Raw genomic sequence first — 23,036 nt, forward strand, 5'->3', positions numbered from 1 at the left:
GTGCAGTTTGGTAGAAACTACTGTATACTGGATAAGCTGACAGCAGCCACCAGGACTTGTGATGAAGTCACAGTCATGTGATCACCTGCGTGGGTGGCGTCAGGGATAACATGACCTTGGGCTAATCTCTGTATGCAGGAGTCTGCTGATCTGGTGATGTCTGGAAATCAGCATGGATGTACCACAGCTGAGTGTGCGTGAATCAGGATGCATGTAGTAGAGTTATGTGTGTGATGTGTGGGGATCAAAATGGATGTACCCTTTAGCACAGCTGTGTGGCCCATTGCGCCACCAGAAACACTGGTACTATAATTTCCTAATTATTTACTAGTCCTAATATTTAAGGGACCCAAACATAACAACACAGTGCACCCTTAGTGCATGTCCTTATATATAGGAGACCCAGACATGACGACACAGTGCACCCTTATTACTTGTTCTAATATATAGGGACCCAGACATGGCTAGACGGTGCACCCTTAGTACTTGTCCTAATATATAGGAGGCCCAGACATGACTACACAGCCACCCTTAGTACTTGTCCTAATATATAGGGACCAGACATGACTACACAGGACACCCTTAGTACTGGTCCTAATATATAGGGGACCCAGACATGACTACACAGCACACCCTTAGTACTTGTTCTAATATATAGGGACCAGTTATGACTACACAAGGCACCCTTAATACTTGTCCTAATATATAGAGGACTCAGACATGGCTACACAGGGCACCCTTAGTTCTTGTCCTAATATATAGGGGACCCAGACATGACTACACAGTGCACCCTTAGTACTTGTACTAATATATAGGGGACCCAGACATGACTACACAGGGCACCCTTAGTACTTGTCCTAATATATAGGGGACCCAGACATGACTACACAGTGAATCCTTAGCACTTCTCCTAATATATAGGGACCCAGACATGGCTACTCAGGGCACCCTTAGTACTTGTCCTAATGGATAGGGGACCCAAACATGACTACACAGGACACCCTTAGTACTTGTCCTAATATATAGGCGACCTAGACATCGCTACACAGGGCACCCTTACTACTTGTCCTAATATATAGGGGACCAGACATGACTACACAGGGCACCCTTAGTACTTGTCCTAATATATAGGGACCAGATATGACTACACAGGCACCCTTAGTACTTGTCCTAATATATAGGGGACCAGACATGATGACACAGGGCACCCTTAGTACTTGTCCTAATATATAGGGACCCAGACATGACTACACAGGGCACCCTTAGTACTTGTCCTAATATATAGGGACCAGACATGACTACGCAGTCCACCCTTAGTACTTGTCCTAATATATAGGGACTAGACATGGCTACACAGGGCACCCTTAGTACTTGTCCTAATATATAGGGACCAGACATGGCTACACAGGGCACCCTTAGTACTTGTCCTAATATATAGGGACCAGACATGGCTACACAGGGCACCCTTAGTACTTGTCCTAATATATAGGAGACCAGACATGACTACACAGTGCACCCTTAGTACTTGTCCTAATATGTAGGGACCAGACATGGCTACACAGCACACTTAGTACTTGTCCTTATATATAGGAGGCCCAGACATGACTACACAGGGCACCCTTAGTACTTGTCTTAATATATAGGGACCCAGACATGGCTACACAGGGCACTGTTAGTACTTGTCCTAATATATAGGGGACCCAGACATGACTACACGGGGCACCCTTAGTACTTGTCCTAATATATAGACCAGACATGACTACACAGGGCACCCTTAGTACTTGTCTTAATATATAGGGACCCAGACATGACTACACAGGGCACCCTTAGTACTTGTCCTAATATATAGGGACCAGATATGGCTACAGAGTATACCCTTAGTACTTGTCCTAATATATAGGGACCAGACATGACTAGACAGGGCACCCTTAGTACTTGTCCTAATATGTAGGCACCAGACATGGCTACACAAGACACCCTTAGTACTTGTCCTAATATATAGGAACCAGACATGACTACACAGGGCACCCTTAGTACTTGTCCTAATATATAGGAACCAGACATGGCTACACAGGGCACCCTTAGTACTTGTCCTAATATATAGACCAGACATGACTACAGAGGGCACCCTTAGTACTTGTCCTAATATATAGGGACGAGACATGACTACACAGGGCACCCTTAGTACTTGTCCTAATATATAGGAACCAGACATGACTACACAGGGCACCCTTAGTACTTGTCCTAATATATAGGGACGAGACATGACTACACAGGCACCCTTAGTACTTGTCCTAATATATAGGGACGAGACATGACTACACAGGCACCCTTAGTACTTGTCCTAATATATAGGGACGAGACATGACTACACAGGCACCCTTAGTACTTGTCCTAATATATAGGGACAATACATGACTACACAGTGCACCCTTAGTACTTGTCCTAATATATAGGGACCAGACATGGCTACATAGGACACTGTTAGTACTTTTCCTAATATATAGACCAGACATGACTACACAGAACACCCTTAGTACTTGTCCTAATATAGAGGGACCCAGACATGGCTACTCAGGGCACCCTTAGTACTTGTCCTAATGGATAGGGGACCCAAACATGACTACACAGGACACCCTTAGTACTTGTCCTAATATATAGGCGACCTAGACATGACTACACAGGGCACCCTTACTACTTGTCCTAATATATAGGGGACCAGACATGACTACACAGGCACCCTTAGTACTTGTCCTAATATATAGGCGACCTAGACATGACTACACAGGGCACCCTTAGTACTTGTCCTAATATATAGTGGACCCAAACATGACTACACAGGGCACCCTTAGTACTTGTCCTACTATGTAGGGGACCAGACATGCCTACACAGGGCACCCTTAGTACTTGTCCTAATATATATAGACCAGACATGACTACACAGGGCACCCTTAGTACTTGTCCTAATATATAGGCGACCTAGACATGACTACACAGGGCACCCTTACTACTTGTCCTAATATATAGGGGACCAGACATGACTACACAGGCACCCTTAGTACTTGTCCTAATATATAGGGGACCAGACATGACTACACAGGCACCCTTAGTACTTGTCCTAATATATAGGCGACCTAGACATGACTACACAGGCACCCTTAGTACTTGTCCTAATATATAGGGGTCCAGACATGACTACACAGGGCACCCTTAGTACTTGTCCTAATATATAGGGACCAGACATGACTACGCAGTCCACCCTTAGTACTTGTCCTAATATATAGGGACCAGACATGGCTACACAGGGCACCGTTAGTACTTGTCCTAATATATAGGGACCAGACATGCCTACACAGGGCACCCTTAGTACTTGTTTATTCCTGTTGCCCTGCTCTGTGCCGCTCCTCTTCACCCTGGCATGGAAACTACATCTGAGCATTCACACATACACAATTCTGTGTCCAGATGTTTGGGGCCACACAGATTGGTATTGTAGGCCGCTGTGGCCCCCGGGTCGTCTGTTGTGCTCCGCTGTTCCAGCAGTTGGCTCCACATCAGTCAGACACTTTTCCCCAGGCCTGTGAATATTTGTAGCCTTCAGCTCTGTATACATGGTGTTCGGTCTGTATGTCAGAGGTATACGTACACCCCTGATACATGCTACTGTACATCCATACCATTGCATAAATCAACCATTGGCCACAAAGCAAAAAATCTGTATACCAGGCAATATATTTTTTGTGGAGACCCGCTGTATAAACTTTCCTATGCAGTTTAAAAAAGATGCCATGTGGCTGTGCCATATTCGGTGCATGGGCCAGGAGCATTCGTGGTAGATATGCCAAAAGTAATAACCTGAACACGGCATGAACAGAGCTTTATATGGATGTCATCAGAGGCGTAACTTGAAGCTTCTGGGCCCCATGGCAAACTTGTAACAGGGCCCCCAACTATAATGCTTTATTCATAGTACTGGGCTCCCTATATGGAGAAGAGAGGCCTTATGGGCCCCCTAAGGCTCCTGGGCCCGGGTGCAACCGCAACCCCTGCATCCTCTATAGTTATGCCCATGGATGTCATTACAACTATCAGAGGGTTGTGCCATAGTTGGTACAGCTGAAAGAAGATACAGCTACTCCAACCTATAATATAACGTGTTAATCCAGAGGCAGGCAAAAACACCCATGAGGAGGACGCTAATTGCCCTGGTTCAGGGACTGCAAATATGGCAGTTAGAATACATCGCTTGTTCAACATCCCCTCTCTATATACCGGTAGTGGACAAAAATATGGAAACACCGTACGAAATGCATACTTTAACCCCTTCCCGTTGTAGTACATTGGGATTGGAGGTTGGGGTATGTATGAAGAGAGATTGCGCGGCTATCTCTCGTCATACATCACGGGTGCAGGCTGTTTATTACAGCCGAAACCTGGCAGCATCAGCTGCAATCGGCCGCGCGGCCTATTACGGCTGTTAACCCTTTAAATGCCGCTGTCAGTTCTGCACAAAATGACCCCCCCCCCCACAACCACAAAATAAAAAAGTTATTGCGCACAGAAGATGGCAGGGAGCCGTGCGGTTGTTCTGGCAGCCCGGGGCCTTCTGAAAGGCACCAGGGCTGTCTTGGCAGTATGCCTATCAAGCCATCCCCGTGGGGTGGCTCGATAGACTGCCTGCCCGATCACAGTGTGATGTAATGAAAGAGCGATCAAAGCATTGCAAGTTATAGTCCCCTGTGTGGACTAAACAAAAAAGTTAAAAATAAGAACAATAAAGTTTTACTAATTGTTAAAAAAAAGTAATAAAAGTTAAAAAACCCTTTTGCCATATTTACAATAAAAGAATCTAAATAATAAAATAAAAATACATACTTGGTATCGTGGCGTCCGTAAAAGTCCCATCTATGAAAGTAACACATTATTTACCCCACATGGTGAATGCTGTCCGAAAAAAAAATAAAGAACGCCAGAAATGCACTTTTTTGGTCACCCTGTATCCAAGAAAAATGCAATAAAAAGTGATCAAAAAGCCGTATGTATTCCAAGATGTTACCAACGTAACCTACAGGATGTAGCGCACAAAATGAGCCCTCGCACAAGTATGTTGACAGAAAAATAAAAAAGTTATTGTGCGCAGAAGATGGCGGCAGAAAATAAAAAAAATAAATAAAAGTAGTACAGCAAATCAAAAACTGATGAACAAAGTTATCAGGTCATTTTTGTTGCAGTTTATGCGCCGTAAAACAAGACGCACTGAAAGATGGCGGAATGTGTTTTTTTTTCCTTTTACTCCACTTAAAATTTTTCAAAAGTTTTCCAGTGCGTTATATGGTACTTTAAATGGTACCACTGAAAAATACAACTCGACCCACAAAAAACAAGCCCTCATGCAGCGACCTCAATGGATAAATAAAGGAATAACAATCTTGTAAAAGGGGTGAGGAAAAAGCGGAAATGGGGGGGGGGGGCTGCGTCATTAAGGAGTTAAATTACATGGGATTACAAATCATATTTCAATAAGATGTAGAGACAGATTTTAAGTGGAGGTAATATGACACAGATGCTACTGGGCAAAAGTGAGCATCTGGTCGAGCAGCAAGGTCCCATTGGTCAGGGGTTTGAGCCACTCAGCTGCTGTCACCAGCTGGCTCCCCAAACCACCCAGAGCAGGGCAAGAGGTGAAGTAAACACAAATTTGGCGGCAAAGGTCTAAGCCAAGCAGGTTTCAAAAGGCCAGATCAGTGCTAAGGATTAAAATCCCATGCATTTCTAAGGTGTTTTTGTCCACGCCCTGTATATGCAGTATTCATAACTTGTACAATGAATCAGCCATCACAACATCTTGTGGCAGACAGTTTTATAGTCTCACTGCTCCTTCAGTAAAGAGGTCCCCTATATGATGATGGCGAAACCTTCTTTCCTCTAGAGTAGACATAGTTACAGGCCTAGGTGTAAAAAAATCATTAGAAAGATCCGTGTACTGTTGTTTAAATATTTGTACATTGCAATTAGATTGTCCCTAAAGGCCCTTTTACACGGAACGGTATCGTTCACAAAGTCGTTCAGACGAGCAAAAGTGAATCGATCGGTCTAAACGCAGCCAGCGACCAAACTACGAACTGGAAGTCATGTGCTTTTCATCCATCATTCATTTTATGCCGCCATAATATCAGCGTTAGCTCATTCACTTATCATTCGGTTTAAACACTGATCATTCAGTTATTCTCATTCACTTATACAGCGGATGTGAACGATTTCTCGTTTGAATGAGCGGACGATGTATCTGCCTGTATAAACAGGCTGCCCAAGAGAATAACGAACTCTGACATCGTTCGCCCATTTGAACGATATATCGTCTTGTGTAAACGGACCCCAATCCACCCTCATTACATAAGCTGCCCTCTTCAATAACTGCTGTAATTCTATGTCCTTCTTACACAGAGGTGCCCAAATAGGTACACATTAATCCATGTGGGATTTGACTAGCGATTGGTATAGAAACACAACTGGGTACCAATTTTTACTTTTATTCCCTATTTACAAGATAAATGTTTGGCTGGGGACTGACCAATGGGACTCCTACCAATCACAAAACAGGGACTCCCTGTATGAACGGAGTATGTGCACTGCCGCTCCATATGTCTATGTGGGACTACAGAAGAGAAGCCGACTACCACACATGGCTATCTCCAGCACTGTCACAGAGATTATTAGAGTGGCAGCTCATATGCTCAATTGCCGCTCCATGGAAAGGGACACAGGACCTCCATTCTCCTGATCAGTGATGGTCCTAGCTGTTGGACCGTCACTGATCAGACACTTTTTACTTATCCTGTGAGTGTTTATAGACTTAGGTTCCATTCACATCGTGGTTGGTCTATATGTCAGAAGTATATGTTGGGAGTATACTTCTGATGTACAATGGCATATGTCCTCCTTTGTTCACAATGCATAAAAATGCTGGTTGAAAAGGGCCTATGGCTACGATTGCTGCATGTGCCTGATCAGCTAAAGTAAAGTCCCCGGGGCAAGTACTGAGTCATCACTGACATCACATTCTGATGTTCTCTTGGCAGACTGTTTTTGGAGGGTGGCTTGCCATTGCCTTCCCCAATCATCTTTGGAAGGATGGAAGGCTGACTCAATTTTAAACTGGCTACCTGAACTAAGTGGGGATTGAACTTGCAACCTTCAGGTTGTGAGGGAGAGCTTAGGGCTGCATTTCTGCTGCTGTTCTGAAGAGAAACCAGAGCATAACATATCCTTATGTAGATTTTATTACAACTATTAAAGAGATTGTATCAAGGATAGGGATAAGTGCCTGGTCTGTGGAGATTCGTACTACTGAGACTCTATGTGATCACATGAAGACGGGTCTCATGCCCCCTATATGAAAGTAGTAGTGGTCAAGCATGCTGCTGCTGCTCCATTCCAACAGACGTTTAGTACAATGTTCTGCTATCTGCAGCAGTCCATAGAGATGAGTGGAGCCGAAGTACATATGTTAGATGGCTGCTCCTTTCATATGGGAGACACCAGACCCCCATTCCTATGATTGGTTGTCCCCCATTATCAGACACTTGTTTCCTGTTCCATGAACATTTGTGGCCTTAGACTGTGTTAGGATGATGTTGATCCATGTTGCTGGGAGTATTCCCTGGCGCATACCTCCAATGGATGCCACAGTCTACCCAGACAGAAGCATATGTCGTCCATTGACCACAATGTGAAATATCCCTTTGTGAATGTCATTAAAACTAGGACAGGGGTTGTACCAAGTGTTAAACTTATCCTCCCGTCATACAGGGAGACACAGTTCTTATATATGGTGGGAGTCCCAGTGGTCCGACCCCCACCAATCAGACACTTATTCCCTGTCCTGTGGGTGAGTTTAAATCTCAGGACGACCCCTTTAAGTCCTATAGAGTCTTAAAAGAAAAAGGAAAATGTAAAAAATGTAATAACGTTTATAGAATAATAACTAACTATTTTAACTTCTTTATATCGAAGGTGTTTTGGACTTTCAGAACCGAACATTTCATCTCATTTTTACTTTGCTGCATTTCAAGAGCCATAACTTTTTATATTTTTATGTCAACTAAACCCTGTAGGATCCCATAAGGAAAGATCACCGTTTTTTCCTTATGTTTGGTCATGGCACGACCCCTTTTGGATGGAGAAGAAGGAAGCTGGGATATCCTATGGAGCAAATCACAGACCGGGAAAAGTGAGTATGATTCTTTATTACAGGATCCAGACAAGCAACGCGTTTCACTACCAAACTGGAAGCTTCCTCAGGCAAAAAGATATTGAATAAGGAAGCTGCCAGTCCAGCAGTGAAACGCGTTGCTTTTTTGTCTTTGGATCTTGTACCTAAGAATGTACGTTCACCTTCCCCGGTCTGTGGATCGCACCATAAGAAAGTCCTATATCCCTCTTCCCTATACGTCTGATGCCAGCAGGTTGAGCGGTGCAGGCTGCAGCCTACATCTACACGAGCCTTCATAGCTGTGTGGTTCACAGCAGACCTAGGTGAGCAGGTCAAGGGGATCCCTTGTTTTATCATTTGGAGATACTATATGGTAGGCACCTCTCTTTTTTAACTCATACGTGACTCCTTTGGGTTGAGTCTATGCACCCAAATGTGGTACTAAAAGAATATGTGGTACGAACAGAAATGACATGTTATGTCATATGAAGCAAAAAGAGAACTAAACTAAGTGGAATTACTACAGCATTTGTAGGGGGTACAGGGGAGGTTTTCTATGAGTATCATATGATGATTGCATGCAGAGGACTAGAGGGGAATGATTCAAACACTAGACACGATTACGATCACTGAGGCTACAAAGAACTTGTTTTGTAGTCTACAGCATAGTAATGGTGGGCTGCCCAATACCAGTCAGTTCAATGGTCACCGCACATTGAGGCAAGTAGTGCTTATGTTAACAGCCAATATGATCATTAGCAAAAGTGTAAATCACTAATAGCCTAAAATTAAATTTGTGTTCTAAAAAAATCACTGTAAAGTGCTGGCCACAGGAGGTCTACCCTCTAATATGCTGTCCACTGTCTGTCAACTAAGTAAAGTCCATCTTTAGTAACATAGATAACAATATGGAACAGAGGAAGTGAAGGAGGGTGATGATTAATGCTGCCCATAGAAGTCTATGGAGAACAGGAGGGATACCGAAGCACACACTCACACAGATGCTACAGCAGCTAACTGGTAAGTGTATTGCAGCCACTGAAATCATATCTACAGGTCTCAGTACGTCTCTAGTGCCCGCTAAGCTCATGTAATCCTCTGTTTGTGCTACAGACAGGGAGTAGATTCTGCTGTTTTTTCCTTGTGAAGTGTATGGAAGCCATCATAACAGTGCTGCAGCAGCCTCCTCCCACCAGATCAGAGAGAACTGAAAATTAGGGATGGAGCCTGCAGAGGGAAAAACTGGGGAAAAAGATCATATACAAGTCATATAATAGCCAGAAATAGTTTTTTCTCATGTACACGACAGCTTATTCTGAAAAGTTATCTGAAAGCGTACATATGCTTCAAATTTAACCTCATTGTATTAAATTTGAAGATTATATGACGTAAGTATAGCATAATGGGACCAAGAATGGGAGCAATGTGCATAGGAAATAGGAAATCTCAGAAATCTCATTACTCTTTTTGTGAAATGGTGGTAGGTAAGAGCAGCAATGCTTACATATTGTTCAGATACCTTCTCATCATTTGAGGTCATTGTACAGGAAGGGGGGGGGGTTGTGGCCTTCACCTATCATGAATAGTGTTACCCTGGGTTATATATTTTTTAATTTACACGTAACGATTATTGCTCAAATTCGTTTGTTTGAATGAATGTTGAGCGCTAATCGTTACGTGTAAACGGGCCTTTGGGTGTCGTGTTCAGTTTGAAAACTGCACAATTTTAGCTTTTTTAAAATCTAAATCATAACATTGAGACCTAAAAAGAAATCTCCAAAACATCTTAAAAAATGTCTTTAACACAAACACTTGATTTATACAATCGGACATTTTCGGATGACACATTCCCTTTAAGTGAGGGAAGTATGAAGAGAGTAGTTATAGCAATAGTAACAAGTGGGTAAGTGTGCAGGACCTTCCTTTACGGTCTATATGGGACTTACCTGTAGACTTCTCTGCTTGGTGTGTGCTCCAGGATTCAATAATAAGGGAGAAAATGCCCTGCAACAAAATAAGTCTCCAAGTCAGTATAACCGGGTCATCTATGGCTGGAGGTTGTGTGAAGGATCTACAAGACGTCTGGTTTGTAGGTTACATCTGTTAGGGCGATCTTACAAATGAGCAAAATACAATATCCAGCAACGAAATAGAATATTCAGTAAAAACATCCACTTTTATTTGAGTCCAGACATAAAAATGATTCATACAGAGAGCCCGGATACCTGGCTGACATGTTAATAGGCTCTGAGGAAGGACTTGTTGTTCGAAGATGTCGGTGAATTATTGGGATTGTCTGTTTGGATCCTTTTTATATTTTGACTTTAATAAAGTTGGGTGTTTTTTCTGGACCTTCCACTTTGTTGCTGAACCTCTATGTGGCCTCGTTACATTGTGGACCTGCATCTCCAGACTAGTCCTTGCACGTGGGGTTGGCAAGTACAGAGGGGGGGGGGGGGGGGGGGGCACCAAATAAAAATGTGTCTGACAATCAAAAAATTATAGCAAAGTACCTGAAAAATATCTAAAAGACAACTCAATTATAGGGAATACAAAGGTTTTAGTTTAGGGGGATTGTAACGGTTAAGGAAGTTGTGAATTGATTTTAACTAGAGATGAGCGAGCGTACTCATTAAGACAAATTACTCGAGCGAGTATTGCCATTTTCGAGTACATGCCTGCTTGCCCAAAAAGATTCCAGGGGGGGAGAGCGGGGGGGGGGGGGGGTGTTCCCCTGCTCACTGCCGCAACTCACCGCTTACCCCCGCCAGCCCCCGAATTTTTTCGGACGAGCAGGCATGTACTCGAAAATGGCAATACTCACTCGAGTAATTTGTCTTAACGAGTACGCTCGCTCATCTCTAATTTTAACCTAACAAAGTATGTGTGTAAAGAGCCAACTCAGAGCTGATAATGCTCATTTCTACCTGAACCTCCTAATACCTCATTCTACTATTATACATGATGAATGTAAGACTGAATGAACACCATTCATTTTAAAGAATGTGTGAGGAATATAAAGAAAATAGTAACAGTCAGTACTTCCCAAAATGTGATATATGAGATTAGGGGTGGGGGGTTAAGGTTCTCATTTTCAATCCCAAAACTATGAAGCTTCTCTGACCTTCCGGAACAAAGCTATGCTACATACTGAGATCCACCATGTGTGGAGTCATGTGACAATTAATGTTTCAATCTCATCTTGTAGGACAATATAGTATTAGTCATATAATTATTGTGTTCGGATCTCCTACAAACAGATGACTGAGTAGAGATAACCAAGTCTAATGCTTCTCTAGAATGAGATATCTTGTAGATGATGAAACCTGTGGCTGGTCTTTGCTCCACCCAGTGTGTAACTGGTTAATACTTTAATGTGGTTTTCCCACCATAGTAAGTTATCCCCTATAACTTTCTGATCAGTAGTGGTTCAGCCGTTTGAATGCCCACATATCCTGAGAACAGAGTCCCTCCACATCTTGTAGTGGAGAACGTGATTCATACCTCCTCTTCATTCACTGCAGTGAAACCACCAGGGATAGCCAAACGCTTGAACACGGCTATCTCTGGCAGTCCCATTGAAGTGAGTGAAGTGGGGGTGTGCATGCCCATTTTCCATTGCCCACACTTCAGGATGCACCAGAGTTCCATTCTTGAGATCATTGGTAGTCCCAGATGCCGGACCTCCACAAGCAGAAAGTTATTCCCTATTCTGTGGTTAGGCGATAACTTGATTTGGTGGGAAAACTCCTTTAGGGAAGTTATGATGTTATAAGTCCTGTGAGGACAACTACATCCTCAGTTACAATGAGAATTGATGGGTTTTGTTGATGTAAGAAATCTTATCTTGACAAGGCTTTATCAGATGGCAATCTACAGAAGAACCCCCCCCCCCCTTGGGTACAACTGACAGGACAAAAGATTTAGGAATGTTAGTTGACTGTAAATTTCACTGGAGCAAACAGTGTCAGGCAGCTGCTGCCAGTGCCATTAAGATTTTAGGGCACATGAAGAAAACACTGCTCTTCCTCTTTGGGAAGAGACTTGTTATTTGTATAGCACCAATTTATTCCACAGCACTTTCAGGTAATTTTTTATTTATTACCCCCCAGAAAGCTGGGTAATCATTTTACTGACCTTGGAAGGATGGGTCAACCTTGAGCCGGCTACCTGAACCAAGTGGGGATTGAACTCGCAACCTTCAGGTCATGAGCGAGAGCTTAGGACTACATTTGCCGCCTTAGCACTCAAGGCTATTTACAAATCATTAGTCAGACCACACATGGAATATTGTATACCGTTTGTGCTCAAAAAAGACATATGAGGGATTGAGAGCATTCAAAGGCGGCCAACTAGAGTAATTAATGGAATGGGCGGACTACAATACCCAGAGAGGTTATCAAAACTGGGGTTATTTAGTTTAGAAAAAAGACGCCTGAGAGGCAACCTAAAAAATTGTATACTATAAGTATATCAGGGGTCAATACAGAGATCTCTCCCATCATCTATTTACACCCACAACTGTGACTGAAACAAGGGGGCGCCCTCTACATCTGGAGTAAAGAAGGTTTCATCACCAGCATAGAAGGGGGTTTTATACTGTAAGAGCCGTGAGACTATGGAAGAGATGATGGGGAATCCACTAAAAGAGCTCAAGAGCGTTCTGGATGCCGTTCTTGAGTGTAACGATATTGCATGTAATGTCACTAATTACTGGAGATGGGTCGGTGATGCAGGGATTTATTCTGATTGCCAGATTTAGAGTCAGATAGAAGCTTTTTCTCTAAAGTGATGAAAATTGTCTTCGGCCTCATGGGTTTTTTCTTTGCCTTCCTCTGGATCAACATAGCAGGTTTACAGGCTGAGCTGGATGGGCATGTGTCTTTTTTCAGCCTTCCAAACTATGTTACTATGTTACATCCTGAGTGTAAGCAGTAGGCGAAGATCCTGCAAGGAGTCCACCAATGAGTCAAGAATTCAAAGCCAGAAGGCTTCTAGTAAGAACTACAATTAAAGGGGCCTTCGTGTAGGTTGTTGGTTAACCTTAACATAGTCCAATAGAGGTTTCCTATAAGGATTTGTGTTACAATGATAGGATTCCTAACAGAGTAACACGAGGAGATGTAATTGGAAGCAATCACCAAAACATAGCCTCTTCTTTCATATAAAATGGATGTAGATTTCCCAATTGAGATGTGATACTGAGTAGATGCATACAGCTCCTGATAAACATCACTTTCTGGACTACAGAATAGATCACATTTATATTACAAGGGTCTTTGAAGACTTTTTGCGGGTCAAAGTTCAGCCTTTATTTTGTCAGCAGCTGCCAGCCCTGCAACCAGCTGTCAACTAGAAAGGAACAAAACAGTAGAGAAGCCACCTGGTCGAGTCAATGTCGCTGCCTCCTGGCCTTGAAATGGGACATTACTTGAAGTATCACAATAACCAACAGCTGTACTGTTACTCACCGGCCACTTGAAGTGAAAGGGGACTCGTACGGGGCTGCTCGCTGCAATGGCCCCTGGATCCACCGCCATCAAGTCACTCAGGGATGTTCCAAATGTGCAAGGAGGATCTGGTGACACCACGGGCTGGGCATGCTTCAGACAAACCCGAAAGAATATGTGACAGGAACGGCCAGCTACACACACACTCCTAGGACTGCTGAAGGAATGGATTTTCAGTTCAAACACTCCAGCTGCCTCCACCTGGGAATTTAGAGACATCGAAATTGGGCCACGTAGTAGTCACAGAAAAAGTTTACAAAAAAGGGCCAATGATGGTTCTTCCAGATGAGGAACATAGAAGACTATCAGCAAAAGACAACCAAACAGTTGAAACTGTTCTACAGTACTATACTAAATAACGTATACCAAACCATCTACATTAGAAGGCTTTTACAAGAGGGAAGGATGTTAAACCTACTTAATATGACAAATATCCAGATATCACATCATTCCGACTCTTACAGAACACATCTAGAGTATATATAACTAAGCCCTATTGATTACGAATTGTGCAATAGCACATATCACAGTTTGGGATAGTTGGTACTCACCATCGGCAGGCACAATAGAACCACCAGGAGCATTGGAGTCTTTGCTGTCATGGTATTGACTTTAAGTCAACACAGTCTTCCCGGAAGGGTCGGATTGAAGAATTAGAAACTCAATGTAGGTATCTTCTCAAGGCAAAACACAGAGGAGGGTTAAGAGTACATAAGTAAATGTCTGGTATTACACAGCTGGTTGGTAGAACAGCGTTTAGAGGTATCCAAGCTGGTGGTAGACTTGATGGGTATATGCCAGGCAGGCAGCGTGTTTCAGGCTAGTATAGTTTGTGAAAAAGAAAGTAGATCAGTCAAGAAAGCTTTCTTGATATAGTCAGTAGGATCCTATCAGGCGGTTGGAAGAGTTTTCCTTCAGAAGTGATGGGTCCGGATCAGGCAGGCATCACTGATGAGCACACACTCTATTGAATCCTGTGTGGTCTTTTGTCCTCAGAGCTTGGCTGTGACTAAAGTTCTTCTAAGTCAATCCCGGGCTTTATACAGAGCCTCCTGATGTTACATAGCCCCCTCCCTCACCCCTCTCCTCCTCCCTCCTTTCCATCCCTTCCTCCTCACATCACACTTTCTTTGATCAGCTTTCTGAAAACCATGAAGAAAACAAATTAAAGAACTATCCTAAACAACAGGAGCAAAAGCTTCACTGGACCTCAGGGCCCTAAGATGTGTATTGATAGAAGATCCAGAGCCTGGACTGAATCTAAAGATGGGACTATTATGTAATAAAGTCCTCCAATGCAATTCAACGTATATACAGTTCTGATATATACAGCTTCAAAAACAAATGTGTAGCTTCATGACGTACGGAGCGTGAAGGGTTAATCCTGACATTTTGGCACAAAAACTTAAAGCGCAACACAATGGTGATGCCGATAATAACTGAAGCAATGGGAAGGATTTTCCCGGAGGAACGTTTTTCACCTATTACAATGTGTACAGTTAAGACCGCATTCAAACTGCGGAGTACGAGTTACGCCAAACATCGGACTGAACCAAAAATTGCATTCCTGAAAAGCCCCATTGAGATCAATGGGTCCAAGTTTTGTCCAAGTTTACTTAGCTGCAAACTTGGATAGAACTCGGAACAAAAACTCATCCGTGTGAATACGGTCTAATGGGGTGTGATTGGGGTCCACTTTATTAGCTAGAATGGAGAAACGCTACAAAGAGCATCTCTTGTGGAATTGTGTCCGCTGCGCATTATACTTATGGCTCATCCTTCTACCATGGATATTACCTTCATTTAGGTCTACTCTATGTTCACATCTGCATCGGAGGCTCCATTTGGGGCCCGCGGATCCATCCAAAACTCCTGGATGAAATAGCTGCTGTGCTACTCCTTCTATGATAATGCTGGAGGGTATAATGTAAGCCAGATAGACCCCATTATATTCAATGGGGTCCATCCGGCGCAGTTCGGCTCTGTCATAGGATGCATCCGGCTTTCCATTTATTCTATTCTACTTATAAAACTGAACAGAGGAGCGGTAAGTACAGCCCAGGGGTGAGCATAGCGTTATACTCTGTTAGAACGAAAACTATGGTACAATGTTATCTCTGTCATGTGACGAACACAAGCAGTGCCCAACATGAGCGACTGACTTATAATGGGCTCCATCGGGTTCCGCCAAGGTGGTCTAGTGTTTTGATAGGGGGAATAATACTGAATGTAGTTGTATTTTTTCCATTAAAACAATAGAATCTGTGAAGCAGCCACTCAACACATCCTCCAAAGCAGTTGTGAACAGTCTTATAAATTGTATTGTTAAAAAAGTTATCCCAAAATCGACTTTTATCCCCTATCCACCACCGATCTCTAAAACGGTGATCCCGTGTTACCTTCTCTTCCTAACTGCAGGCTTTTATACCCCTCGAAGTGAGGAGGAGATTGAATGGAGCGACAGTGCTGCACACACATTGCCATTTCATTCTTGTTCTATGGGACTGCCGGAGATGGTGGTGTAGTTGTTCTTGGCTATTTCCGCCAGACCCATTGAAATGAATGGAGTGGTGCCGCACATGTTCAACTGCCACTCCAATCGATTTCGTCCTCCCTGCATGTGGATGTGGCAAATCCATAGTGACGAGAGAAGGGGAAAACGGATCCCCAATGATCAGACTTTATCCACCTTTGTTATGGATACATGATAAAGGTTGATTTTGGGATAACCCCTAAAACTTGGCCCTCTGTTTCTGACCGCCTGTCGGTAACAGCCGAGCGATGTTTGCGTATCTATTGTTGAAATGAATAAGAGCTAAGGAGACAATGTATCAGCACGCTGCGCTGGTTGCATAACTCCCTGAATTTCCTTTCACTTCAATGGAAGCTACAGAAGCAGCGCTCGGCTGTGTTTGCTAGACAGCCGGCTCCCTATCTCAGCTATGAAAAGCCAAGTATGGAATACCCCTTCAGGACTCTATTCACATTAGCGTCTGTTTATAACAGAACCATGACCACTTCATGGGACCCAACTGACTCTACTGGATCTGTTGGGTTTCAATATTTGTGTTGGCAAGAATAGCGCTACGGTTTGTAAAATACGCAAAGTTCACGAAACCACCCAATAGTAGTGTGAAGAGAGCCCAACCATAATGTTACATTCTTGGGTAAGATACTCCGGGGATTTCTGTTAGCGGGATTCTGATTCTGGAATATAAAGCCTACAATGGACACACGTTTCGGGGGTTGGCTGTAGACTAATTGTAAAAACAGGACCCGAATCAGTAGTCATAAACAGTAATGTGCAAAAGTTTTAGGCAGGTGTGGAAAAAGTGTGCAAAGTTAGAATGCTTCCTAAAACAGAAGTGTTAATAGTTTTATTTTGTCAATTAACAAAATGCAAAATGAATGAACAAAAGAGAAATCTTAATTGCATTAATTGCATTAATCGGCATGACCACCCTTCATATTCATAACAGCATCAACTCTTCTAGGTACACTTGCACACCGTTTTTGAAGGGAGGTTGTTCCATACATCTTGGAGAACTAACCCCAGATCTTCGGTGGGTGTAGCTTGTTCAAATCGTTCTGTCTCTTCATGCAATTCCAGACTGACTGGATAATGTTGAGATCAGGACTTTGTGGGGCCGTATCATCACTTCCAGGACTCCCTGTTCTTCTTTACGCTGAAGATAGTTCTTAATTAGAGATGAGCGAGCGTACTCGGAAAAGCACTACTCGCTCGAGTAATTTGCTTTATCCGAGTATCGCTGTGCTCGGGTCTGAAGATTCGGGTGCCGCTGCGGCTGACAGGTGAGTCGCAGCGGGGAGCAGAGGAGAGCGGGCGGGAGAGAGGGAGAGAAAGATCTTACCTCCGTTCCTCCCCGCTCTCCCCTGCAGCTCCCCGCTCCGTGCCGGCACCCGAATCTTCAGGGACGAGCACAGCGATACTCGGATAAAGCAAATTACTCGAGCGAGTAGTGCTTATCCGAGTACGCTCGCTCATCTCTATTCTTAATGACATTGGCTGGATGTTTGGGGTTGTTGTCCTGCTGCAGAATTAATTTGGACTCAATCATATCCCTTCTATTTTTGAAAAACATTCTTACTTTTTTTTCACACTTGCCTTAAACCTTTACACAGTACTGCATATAGTACAAGCCGGGGATATCAGCCTATAGGATATCACATAGTCCTGATTACTGTCGGCCATGTATTACCTATACGATGCATATCAGATACTGTACGTAAGGTCTATACTATCCCGGTACCCAATAAGCACACTTCCCCCTGACGTGTGTCACACTCACCTCCCCATTATTAAGGTGTGTGTTTGTTAATGAGTTGTGTGTATGAAAGAGGACTCTTTGTAATGGAGAGAACTTGTTATGGTTGGCTGGGGGTCTTTTGTTAATCCCAGTGAATAGGATGAGAGAGCGGGGTGGGGAGGTGGGGGTGTCAGCTGTATGCTAATAGGAGGCACCTGTCCCTCTCACCCCAGCACACTTCTTGTGTCTCACCTCACTTTCTCCAGCATCCTGCTTCCTTCCTTCTGTCTCTTTGTCTTTGTTCTTGGCCTCTGCTCCTCTTGCGTCCCCTTTTGTTCTCTTTATTACAGGGTTTAGGGCCCTCTAGAACTTCATTGATAACTCATCTGAACATGAACTCTAAGCGCTGACCCCATACATAGAAGCCAGAGCTGCTGCTATTCAGGAGGGCAACAAAACCCCCTGGATGGAACTAAAACCTACCACAAATAACACCCCCACTGGGGACCCCAAATAACATGAAGTAATGGGGAACCCCAGTGGTCTCCATAGTTATTTATAAATTGCACCCCAAAATTGAAGTGAACCTTAAAAATGGAAACATCATTCTGGGACTTTATTTTGTAACATTTCCCTGTCCCCATCTACTACAAGAGCCCAGACCAACTTCTGAATACTAATTACCGGGGTGGGGGAGGAATCGCAGTATATACAGCCCCTACTTATCTATATCTGGGGGAAGCCACAATGTATTTGCATATAAATAACATATTATTCCCCCTGCCCTGACCGGCCCTTATATAATAAGATCTCCGGATGATATTACATACCACAATGTTGTCTTCTTGAGACAGACTTTAATATTTAGCATATCAGAAGGGTCTTGCTGCAAACATAAGCCCCCATCCAAGTCTCAAGGATAACAAAGGTCCCGATTTAATTAATACTGCAGCCACTGTAAGACAAAAGCTACATGACTTTTATTGCCACATGATGAGAGTGCATCTGGTGCCAAACTGCAGCACAATAAACTGTCTTAAAGTTGCATGAAGGTGCAATGTTAATGCACAGGGACACCAGCAGAGCTGCGGGGAGCCACGCTTGTGCAGGCCATGGTTGGGCTGTATTCACAATGTGGGTTTTCATTGCGATTTCCTGCTTGTTCGATGCACTTTCGTGCTAAAAACTTGCAATTTGTGTGTGAAAAAATTTGCATGTGGTTTCAATAGTAAAATGCTTTAAAAACGGATCGCACTCGCATGTCATGTGACGGCGGTGCATTGCTTTCACAATTTGATAGAAAATAATTGACAAATCTTTAACAAAAATCACCCAAAAATAGGTATGCAGCGATCTTTGCAATGAATGTGTTCTTGTCCCCTGCGAGTGCGCCCGTCTCACGATCAAACCGCATTGTGGGTGAATTGCCTGCGTGAATGCAGCCTTAGGGTGAACACCCACTTGTGTTTTTTTAACGCTGCGATATCGTTGTGTTTTTTTTACGCGATTGCCAATGGGACTTTCTAATGTTAAAAACGCATCGCAGGTCGGCGCTTTGTGATTTTTGTGCGATGCGTTTTTAACGGTCCCATGGACAATTGTGTGAAAAAAACATGCAAAACACGCAAGTGCGCCGGAGCCCTGAACGCTGATCACAGATTTCAAAATTTCTGCAAAAATAACAACCATAATTTAACTGTCAGGATGCGGATTCTCTTTACACTGCTGAAAAATGTGCAACCACAGGAAGTCCACCGCTTGCCCAGCGCCCGAAAACGCCAAAAATTGATTAAAGGGAATGAAAACTCTATGGGATGGAATTCTACTTCTCATTCCTGCTGGATCCACTTCCGGCTTTGGCTAAAAAAACTGCGAGTGTGTTGTGTAAATAGTGCTGCGTGTGAAGCCGCCTGTAGGATGGACGTCCGGGGGTCCCTTCCCTGAATAACGCAGCCTCTTGCACCATCTCCACCAGGACTGTCCATGACTTCCTAGATGGTAGCCTTGCCAGGTTATGGCTCCCTACAATGAAGGAAGGATGGAGCATTGGTGTCTACACTCATGCACCTAAAGGGGTTTTCCATTGGATATGGAGTTAAAGTCTTAGTAGGGGTCAAATTCTGTGAATGAAGGGTCACCTTTCTTGGTGGAGTTTTGCAGTGGGTTTACACTTCATTAAAGTTCATGTGAGATACGGGAACCTCAGAGCAGGCATTTTATCAGGTAGCTACGCATGGGTACCCATAATTCATCTGACTGACTCACAGAGACACAATCAGATTTGCCACTGGTCAGCTACGACAAATTTTCTTCTCTTTAATGGTCAAGAGATGTTTCCGAAATCAGGATATGTCAGGTGATCATGTTAATCAGTGGAATACCATCATCCTGGTCTCATAGATGTAAGTATGGTGGGTGGTATGTTGTAAAGATAGAGAGATACATAGATAGGAGATAGATAGATAGATAGATAGATAGATAGATAGATAGATAGATAGATAGATAGATAGATAGATATGAGATAGATAGAGAGAAGATAGATAGATAGATAGATAGATAGATATGAGATAGATAGATAGATAGATAGATAGATAGATAGATAGATAGGAGATAGATAGATAGATAGATAGATAGATAGGTAGATAGATAGATAGATATGAGATGGATAGATAGATAGATAGATAGATATGAGATGGATAGATAGATAGATAGATAGATAGATAGATAGATATGAGATACATAGATAGATAGATAGATAGATAGATAGATAGATAGATAGATAGATATGAGATAGATAGAGAGATGATAGATAGATAGATATGAGATAGATAGATAGATAGATAGATAGATAGATAGATAGATAGATAGATAAGAGATAGATAGATATGAGACAGATAGATAGATAGATATGAGATAGATAGATAGATAGATAGATAGGAGATAGATAGATAGATATGAGATAGATAGAGAGATGATAGATAGATAGATAGATAGATAGATAGATAGATAGATAGATAGATAGATAGATATGAGATAGATAGATAGAAGATAGATGTGAGATAGATAGATAGATAGATAGATATGAGATATTGATAGATAGATATGAGATAGATAGATAGATAGATAGATAGATAGATAGATAGATAGATAGATAGATAGGGGATAGATAGGAGATAGATAGATATGAGATGGATAGATAGATGGATAGATAGATATGAGATAGATAGACATGAGATAGATAGATAGATAGATAGATAGATAGATAGATAGATAGGAGATAGATAGATATAAGATAGATAGATAGATAGATAGATAGATAGATAGATGATAGATAGATAGATAGATAGATAGATAGATAGATAGATAGATAGATAGATATGAGATAGATAGACATGAGATAGATAGATAGATCGATAGATAGATAGATAGGAGATAGATAGACATTAGATAGATAGATAGATAGATATGAGATAGATAGATAGATAGATATGAGATAGATAGGAGATAGATAGATGATTTATAGATAGATAGATAGATAGATAGATAGATAGATAGATAGATAGATAGATAGGAGATAGATAGATGATAGATATGAGATAGATAGATAGATAGATAGATAGATAGATAGATAGATAGATAGATAGATAGATATGAGATAGATAGATAGATAGATAGATAGATAGATAGATAGATAGATAGATAGATATGGGATAGATAGATAGATAGATATGGGATAGATAGATAGATAGATAGATAGATAGATAGATAGATAGATATGAGATAGATGGATATGAGATAGATAGATAGATAGATAGATAGATAGATAGATAGATATGAGATAGATAGATAGATAGATAGATAGATAGATAGATAGATAGATATGGGATAGATAGATAGATATGGGATAGATAGATAGATAGATAGATATGAGATAGATGGATATGAGATAGATAGATAGATAGATAGATAGATAGATAGATAGATGATAGATATGAGATAGATAGATAGATAGATAGATAGATAGATAGATAGATAGATAGATAGATAGATATGGAGATAGATAGATATGAGATAGATAGATAGATAGATATGAGATAGATAGATAGATAGATAGATAGATAGATAGATAGATAGATAGATATGGGATAGATAGATAGATAGATAGATAGATATGGGATAGATAGATAGATAGATAGATAGATAGATAGATAGATAGATAGATAGATAGATATGAGATAGATGGATATGAGATAGATAGATAGATAGATAGATAGATAGATAGATAGATAGATAGATAGATATGAGATAGATAGATAGATAGATAGATAGATAGATAGATAGATAGATAGATAGATAGATAGATAGATATGAGATAGATAGATATGAGATAGATAGATATGAGATAGATACATACATACATAGATTAGATAGATAGGAGATACTAGATAGATGAATGGACAGTGTAGCTCTACTGGTATATGTATGTATAATGAGCGGTGGTCGCCCCCCTCCCATGTGGCAGGAGGTGAGGGTACAGGGGGTTGCTCTCTTTTGTCTGGCCCTGTGTGAGGGAGGAGGGGGGTATTGCTGTCCCCTGGGCCACATGGCTGCTGCTAGAGCTCTGACACATGGCGGGGAGGGGGCAGATTGACAAACTGTTGTTCTTCTCAAGTCCCCATTGTAATGGTAATGACAGGGACGCGTGTCTCAGCTGCGGCCTCCTCTATCCCCTACAACAAAGGGCAGCGGCTCAGCGCCGGCATCTGGACCCGGGCGGCAGCAGGGCGCTCAGGTTACCCGGCAACACGTGTCCGCGGACACAGAGGAGGCGACAAGTCACAACACCCGGCAATATGTCAGCGAGAGGGCTATTATACACATATAATAACCGGGGAGGGGATGTACTATACAGGAGGGGCTGAGAGGGAACATACACCAACCATAACTGTATCCTCTCTAACCCATAGCTATCCTATCACTAATATATCCAACACATATCTATCTATCTATATCCTATCAATGTATCTGTCTATCTAATATCATATC

At 42.3% G+C, this 23,036-nt stretch overlaps 1 protein-coding gene across 1 annotated transcript in view; it reads right to left on the reverse strand.

Moving 5' to 3' along the window:
- LOC136579845 (delta-like protein C) overlaps positions 1 to 14,705 on the reverse strand; it is an 87,950-nt gene extending 73,245 nt beyond the window's left edge. The window contains exons 1-3 of the mRNA XM_066579900.1: positions 14,274 to 14,705; positions 13,684 to 13,923; positions 10,159 to 10,216 (exon numbers count right to left, since the gene is read on the reverse strand). Of these exons, the coding sequence (XP_066435997.1) occupies positions 10,159 to 10,216; positions 13,684 to 13,923; positions 14,274 to 14,324 (349 nt within the window). The 5' untranslated portion in view covers positions 14,325 to 14,705. The remainder of the gene's footprint in view (positions 1 to 10,158; positions 10,217 to 13,683; positions 13,924 to 14,273) is intronic.
- Positions 14,706 to 23,036: the final 8,331 nt, after the last annotated feature.

Source organism: Eleutherodactylus coqui, chromosome 10 (assembly GCF_035609145.1).
Source record: "Eleutherodactylus coqui strain aEleCoq1 chromosome 10, aEleCoq1.hap1, whole genome shotgun sequence".
In the NCBI taxonomy this organism is placed as follows: domain Eukaryota; kingdom Metazoa; phylum Chordata; class Amphibia; order Anura; family Eleutherodactylidae; genus Eleutherodactylus; species Eleutherodactylus coqui.